Source organism: Carya illinoinensis, chromosome 3 (assembly GCF_018687715.1).
Source record: "Carya illinoinensis cultivar Pawnee chromosome 3, C.illinoinensisPawnee_v1, whole genome shotgun sequence".
Classification (NCBI taxonomy): domain Eukaryota; kingdom Viridiplantae; phylum Streptophyta; class Magnoliopsida; order Fagales; family Juglandaceae; genus Carya; species Carya illinoinensis.
In genome coordinates, this window is record NC_056754.1 from 22,279,827 (window position 1) to 22,286,449 (window position 6,623).

General features: G+C 37.0%; 2 protein-coding genes across 2 annotated transcripts; one reads left to right on the top strand and one right to left on the bottom strand.

The window, feature by feature from the left end:
- Positions 1-353: 353 nt before the first annotated feature.
- LOC122303816 (septum-promoting GTP-binding protein 1-like) lies at positions 354-3,057 on the top strand. Its single transcript, XM_043115787.1, has 6 exons — positions 354-810; positions 1,017-1,137; positions 1,352-1,448; positions 1,527-1,566; positions 1,715-1,798; positions 2,382-3,057. Exons 1-6 carry the CDS (start codon positions 385-387, stop codon positions 2,544-2,546), a joined length of 933 nt encoding a protein of 310 aa, XP_042971721.1. The 5' UTR covers positions 354-384; the 3' UTR covers positions 2,547-3,057.
- A 669-nt stretch (positions 3,058-3,726) lies between these two features.
- On the bottom strand, positions 3,727-6,035 carry LOC122303818. Its single transcript, XM_043115788.1, has 3 exons — positions 5,825-6,035; positions 4,450-4,529; positions 3,727-3,983 (listed from the first exon to the last, which is right to left on the bottom strand). Exons 1-3 carry the CDS (start codon positions 5,936-5,938, stop codon positions 3,914-3,916), a joined length of 264 nt encoding a protein of 87 aa, XP_042971722.1. The 5' UTR covers positions 5,939-6,035; the 3' UTR covers positions 3,727-3,913.
- Between the last annotated feature and the right edge of the window lie 588 nt (positions 6,036-6,623).

Consider the following 6,623-nt stretch of genomic DNA (forward strand, 5'->3'; position numbering starts at 1 on the left):
ATATAAATAATGAATAGAAGAATTGATCAATTAATTTAAAAAAAATAAAAACAAAATAAATAAATAAAAATATAATAAATACGATGTGCGGAGGCAATGACTATATTATATATTAAACATCCAGAAAACAGAAACCGGGAACAGAAGCAGGCAATTTGGACTTTTTAAAATCATTTACCGGTCTTCTCAACAAAAAAAAAGAAAAAAAAAATCATTTACCGGTCAACCGTCCCGTTAAAGTAGTCACGTGGATAGCAAAAGATTGCTGTAACTGAAAAGAAAAAAGAAAAACAAATATATTAAAAAAATAAAAAATAAAAACCAATAAAAGCACATACTAAAAATACCCACAGGCTCCGATGAGAATCATGAGATCTTCGGCTCATGCGAGGACGAGGCATGAGAAAGCTTTACTTACGCTTTCCCATTTTTTCTCATGGCCAAAATAGAAGGAAGAGAGACTCACCGCCACATTTATTAATAAAGATGTCTCAACTTTGTCGTAAAGTTGTTCAGCTCGGCCTTAGGAGGAGACTTCGACGTCGAATGTTGATCCTCCGCCGATGGTTCCGGCGACTTTTCGACCGACTTCTCATGTGTTCCCTTGGGAAACGAATCCGGTACCGCATGTTACCAACTGCCCCGGCTATGACGTCTCCCTCTCTAGGCGACACCCCGGTGGTCGTCGACTTTACGCCGGAGGAGCTCGTAACGCCGGCGTGCCATAACCACGGCGTGGACACCTCGGATTTGGTTGCCTTGAAGATCAGTCTCTTGGGTGATAGCCAAAGTGGAAAGACTAGTTTTCTGGTAATTTGTATTATCTATATATAATATAGGCATTATTGATCTCTGGGTTGTTCTTCAATTTGCTGCACTTGGTTTCATTCTCTGTAAGTAAAAGATCACGAGGCTATGAACTTATTGCATTGCATTTAGAAATATGTATAGGATAAGGATCTTTAATTTCTTTCTTCCATTGAAATCTCAATTTTCGTAATCATCTTGTTTTGAAGGCGAAGTATGCAGGGAAGGAGGCAGAACAAGCAGCACTGGAGAAGAAAGAATTAAATTTAATGGACAAAACATTATTGGTTGGCGGTGCACGAATTTCCTATTGTATTTGGGAAGTAGGAGGTATATTTGTTAATTTTCTTTTTTACTTATTTTTCTTCTTGAACGTGAATCTATGTTTCTATGTCTCTTGAGGCTTCATTTTGGTAGCCCAGAGCAGAAATCATGGAACTTAAAGAATTTACAACTTGCCTGACATGTAATCAATGACTGAAATAAAATAGAATATAATGACATCTAACCCATTTGTTTATTGTTCATCATTATATGCTTGCAGGTGGTAGGAAGTCTAGAGATCACATTCCTGCTGCTTGTAAGGACTCAGTGGCAATTTTGTTCATGTTTGATCTAACAAGTCGGTGTACACTAAATGGGTGAGTTTAATCTTCAATATCCTTTAATCTTCAATTTTCATGATCATTCCAAACGCAAAGGGTTTTCTGTGATTGCAGTGTCATAAGGTGGCATCAAGAAGCAAGGAAATGGAATCAAGTATGTATTTGAGAAGGCCATATATATATTTCAAATTCTCATGGATGTATTTAGAATATTGGATCCAAAATAAGATTATGCCATAGACTGTCCACCTAGCTTATCCTGATTTACATTTTTGTTTTATCTGTAATGTTTGATTTTACAGACGGCAATTCCTGTTTTAGTTGGAACAAAGTTTGACGACTTCATTCAGCTCCCCATAGATTTGCAATGGACAATTGCAAGTGAGGTGATGATTTCAATCTTTTTAATGATTGAACTGTCTGTCTTAATTCTTTTTTAACAATCAATTTGGTTTTTATTCTACCATATATTATCCAGTAGTTTTTGGGATGTGAATTGTCAAGATTGTGAAAGGGTCTGATGTAGAAAAAGAGCTAGAGTAGGTTTATTATCTTGGAGAACAGATCTGAGTAAGGACAGGTTGGCTGTCTTTCAAGGATAGACATGGAAAAGGACAGGGAAAGACTTTGTGCATTCTCAATAGTAAAAGAAGGGACAAGGATGTTGCATCCTGCTTGATTATTAAGGGGAAAAAACACTACTTCCAAACTGATTTTGGCCCTATGCAAACACTTTTATTTACTGACCAGCTAAGGAGACAAGGGGCTTCAAAGCCTCTCATCTACCATCTAACCGCTCAATTTAAGGATCAATGGCGCTCATTACGAACCCATCTTAAGTGTCTAGCCCGACCAACTACCTATTTTAAGGACAACAGAGACCAACAATCTAACCAACTTGCCTTAGTTAACGCTACTGTGATCAAACAAAAAGTTAGTATGGCATGATTTCTATCTTATTTGTTGCAGGCAAGAGCATTGGCAAAAGCCCTTAATGCCACCCTGTTTTTCTCAAGTGCAACCTACAACATCAATGTTAATAAGATCTTCAAATTCGTCACTGCAAAGCTCTTTGACCTGCCATGGACTGTGGAGCGGAATCTGACCATGGGAGAACCCATTATTGATTTTTAGAGGACTGATATATAGATAGCAGAAGTCTTCAAAATCCACAGAAAGTGACCGAAGTTGGGAAAGTTACCGGAGTTGTGAATCTAGTCCTGGTTGCTTTCTTTGCATGCCATGGAGAAATGCAGAGGAGGGGCCATCAGCCCTCATCTCCAACCATGAATAACATGTGTTGTGTTCAAGTTCAGCAAAATTTAGAAAGACTTCAAAGTAGAAAGAAGAAATAGCAAACATTTTGCCTTTTGTTTTTCCAATGGTAGTTTTGATCCTATCAATCAGGCTATTCATTGACCTGCAGCTTTTCATATTCGGGAAATTTGGAACTACGACTGTTCTTTAGGGCAAGATACCATTTCCCGCATCCAGCAAGAACAACAAAGGTCACAGAACTTGTTCGCTTTTCCTCTATTAAATTTAAGGCTTACAAGGTTGAGTGAGTCTGTGACATGTAACCATCCTGATATTCTTGTAATCAATTAAACGGTACTCGAGGAGAAAACACATATTTCAATCGAGATATCACGTGATCCATGCAATCGTCCACCCCTTTTTTTAGATGAGGTTTGGATAAGGTTTGGATAATGGATTGAGATTAGATGAGTGGAAATAAGAGTTAAAAGTTGAATAAAATATTGTAAAAATATTATTAGTATTTTGAAATTTGAAAAAGTGAATTGTTTATTATATTTTGTATGAAAATTTGAGAAAATTGTAATGATTAGATGAGATGAGTTGAAACCATCTTTGTATCCAAACTTAGTTTGGAAAAGAAAGCAAGAAATTCATCTTTTCTTTTTCAAAAAATAAAAAATAAAAGTAATACATTCAAGCATGCACTAGTATTTAATCAACAAGAAGTAATACATTTAATCCGACATTTGAGTAATAGAGATTAGAGAACACTGTAAATCGACAAATGGCAAATCGCAATCTTTTGGTAAGGGGACATCGAATAGAGATAGATGATGAATTTGTGGCTAAAATTATACCAAAAATCTTTTGTGGAACCGGAATTATTAGGCCACTTACCGTCAAGATATTAATCTTCCACAGATATTTCCAAAATAAATATTGCAAACTCTTCCTGTAGCAGATCCATTTTCTAATGCAGAACAAGCAATTGTGGAGCAATGCAGAATAAAAAAAGACGCGATACTAATGGCCTTACAGATGGCCTTAATCAAAGTTGGTTCAGAAGTATGGGGCTCACTTAGCATCTTTATTATCAAATAGAAAGCCAAAATCTTATTGTCATTTGTCACCCAGAATTTATGCAATCCTCATATTTTATAGACCACACAAACTGAAGTATCAAATTCATAGGGATTGAAACTAAACTAAAATTTTCTTGAAGGCTTCATGAATAAGTGGTTTCACTCAAGTTTCACCTCCCTCTTTGGGGGATCTAACTCCAAATAGGTATATGGCTCTGTCGGCTCCTCCCTGCATCACAACAGACAATTCAAATATTGTTATGAAGAAAAATAGAAGCCCCTTCAAGTGATAGTGGCCCCAAAACAGCCCAAAATTTGTGGAGTGATGAAAATGGAAGATCATGGCCAGCAAAGCAACCTGTTTTCCTTTTTTATGATGTGGAACCTCACCACTCCTAGGGAATAAACCCTGATAAATGACTCTGCCTGCTAGACCCATCTATCAAGTAATCCTAGGAACTCCTAGTGTGGTATCGAACCCAGGATGTCTGAGTTTACAACTCATCTCAAGCCCACCCTTTAACCACTAGGTTACACTGACAAATATGGCCAAGCAATGATAGAGAGCCATCTTTCATCAGTTACATTAACAGTATCTATGAAATGCATTTTAGCAATTAATGGTTTACATTTAAATTTCAAAATCTTATGAAATTAAGAATAGATTAGGACTGCATTTCAAAAATCAAGCATACCCTGGTTTAGAACGCATACATTGCCAGAAGAGCTTGAAGGGTCCTGGAACTGTCTTAAATGGATTTCCCTCGAAACATGCCTGCAAAAGAAATCAATGATAATTGAGCCCAAGAGCAGTAACAGCAAACCTTATATTTCTTCAAACATGCAGGAAAGGAAGCCTGAAAAAAAGGAACAATCAAAAAGTGTTTTTAACATGAATTTTGCCACTAGCTGCACATAGCAAAGGGGCAAGCAGTGACTAATAACTAAAATTTCAGAAAATCATAAATAGAATTGAATCTTCCTCCAGACACAAATCCACATACACAAAATCAACAGCACTAAAAACAGTGGGATCTTTATTCTCTGCATGTCCTATCCAAATCTCTATCACAATTGAATCGAATTTCACCTAACTAAACTCTCAAAGATCAAACTTTTTCAAAGAACTCACATTATGTTACTGATTTCAGTGAAAAATGATAATAAAACCACAAATTCAAGAAAACTCCTTTAACTAGCGAGCTCAAAAGCCCCCCCCCCCCCCCCCCCCCCCTCCAAAAAAAAAAAAAAAAACTATTAATCCTCTTCCCCCTACCCTATTTGTGAATTCTCCCATTTTTCAACCGATCATTCCTTACAATGTTTCTCTTTCCAATGATACACCAGATATGCTAAATTCCCGTTCACTTGTCCCTCAAACGTTCCCCCTTTCTCACAATTCATCCAATAAAATCCTCTTTGCCCTCTATCAGCTCTTTGAATTCTCCCATTTTTCAACTGGTCTCCGTACTTGTTGCACTTTTCATTGTAATGATACACCAGATTTGCTAACTTTCTATATATGTTATTCTTCTTTTTTTCTCATCTGCATCTAAACTACATGGCAGTTGATGATATAGGTCGGTAGGCTAAAATCCAAAGCAAGTTCAATTTAAAAATTTTGATAGCTCGGCAAAGAGTTTTCAGCTACATCTTCACTGAAGATGGTAGATTCAAAAGAATCATCAGTTCGGTTTTCTTCATCAATCTCCAAGTTTAGTTCTTGGTTTCTTAATTATACATTGTCTGTCCTAACTTGAATTGTTTGTCCATCTCACAAAGCCACTTGTGCAGTAATTAAAGGAGGCAAATACTTCTCTTACAAATCCAAACCTACGAAATCTCTCCCCCCGCCCCGGCCTCCGGGTTTCCCCAACACACACACGGAGCACCCAACAACATCAGATACCCGGAAATGTATAAACTATTAACCAAGACAAGCCCAGGAATATACGAAAAATTGACTTGAAAATGCAATAAAGTGTTAATTTCTGCAGATTTCTAAACGAATATACGAAAAACTGACAAAAGGGTAAGCAGAGGGAGGGTTAGGTTTATGAGGATGATTACTTGGACGACATCCTCCGCACGGTCATTGCACCTATGGGCCTTCGGCTGACGGTGCTCGCCCTCTGGCACCCCCCATGGGCTTTCTCTCCTCGGCACCGGCCTCGTCTCGCTCATTTTTCTTGAACTTCTTTCTGATTCTCCAGATAGCCGTGTAGGCTGTGTTTATCGTTCAGGGACGTATTCCATAGAGTTTCCAAAGTATTTTATTTTATTTTTTTATTTTTTAAATCAAGCTCGCATAATATTATATATAAAAGGTTAATATAAAGATTAAGGTGCTGTCAAGAAATAAAGGCATCTATACAGGAGATCAGAGAGTATACAAACAAAAACAAGGTTGGTTTGTCCATTGCGCTACTTAGCGTGCATATCGATTGGCAGATCGATTAATTTTGATTAGTTTCCAATTACAATGAAAAAGAAAGATAAGCCGAATGTTTTCAACAATGGGGGATATTTGTTATGTTTGGAGAAGATTCAGTATTTTTGATTGCTTCAATAACTAGTTGAGAGTTACCTTCAAGGATAGCCCATTCTTGTTATCGGTGAGAAGCTATTTTAGCTGCTAGTAGAGCTACCAGTGCTTATACTACAAGTGAATTCGAAGAATGAATTTTTTTTGTTTGAATTTCTTGAATTTTCTTGTTGTGATCTCTGAAGCGATTGAGAAAGTGTCTCTAACTACTGCATCAAAAGAAAAGTTTTGATGATTGGAGAGAGCAGTCTTCCAAATTTTAGTATGTTTCTTTTGCTTTTCATTCCATGCATCTTTGTAGGCTTGGTAGATTCAGCATAGTTA

Coding starts and splice junctions, on each gene's coding strand:
- LOC122303816 (XM_043115787.1), top strand. CDS start 385: ATGCGAGGACGAGGCATGAGAAAGCTTTACTTACGCTTTCCCATTTTT. Junction 1,567..1,714: donor AAGCAAGGAAATGGAATCAA/GTATGTATTTGA, acceptor TTGATTTTACAG/ACGGCAATTCCTGTTTTAGT. Junction 1,799..2,381: donor AATGGACAATTGCAAGTGAG/GTGATGATTTCA, acceptor TATTTGTTGCAG/GCAAGAGCATTGGCAAAAGC.
- LOC122303818 (XM_043115788.1), bottom strand. CDS start 5,938: ATGAGCGAGACGAGGCCGGTGCCGAGGAGAGAAAGCCCATGGGGGGTG. Junction 4,530..5,824: donor GTGCGGAGGATGTCGTCCAA/GTAATCATCCTC, acceptor TTTCTTTTGCAG/GCATGTTTCGAGGGAAATCC. Junction 3,984..4,449: donor TGTATGCGTTCTAAACCAGG/GTATGCTTGATT, acceptor GTTGTGATGCAG/GGAGGAGCCGACAGAGCCAT.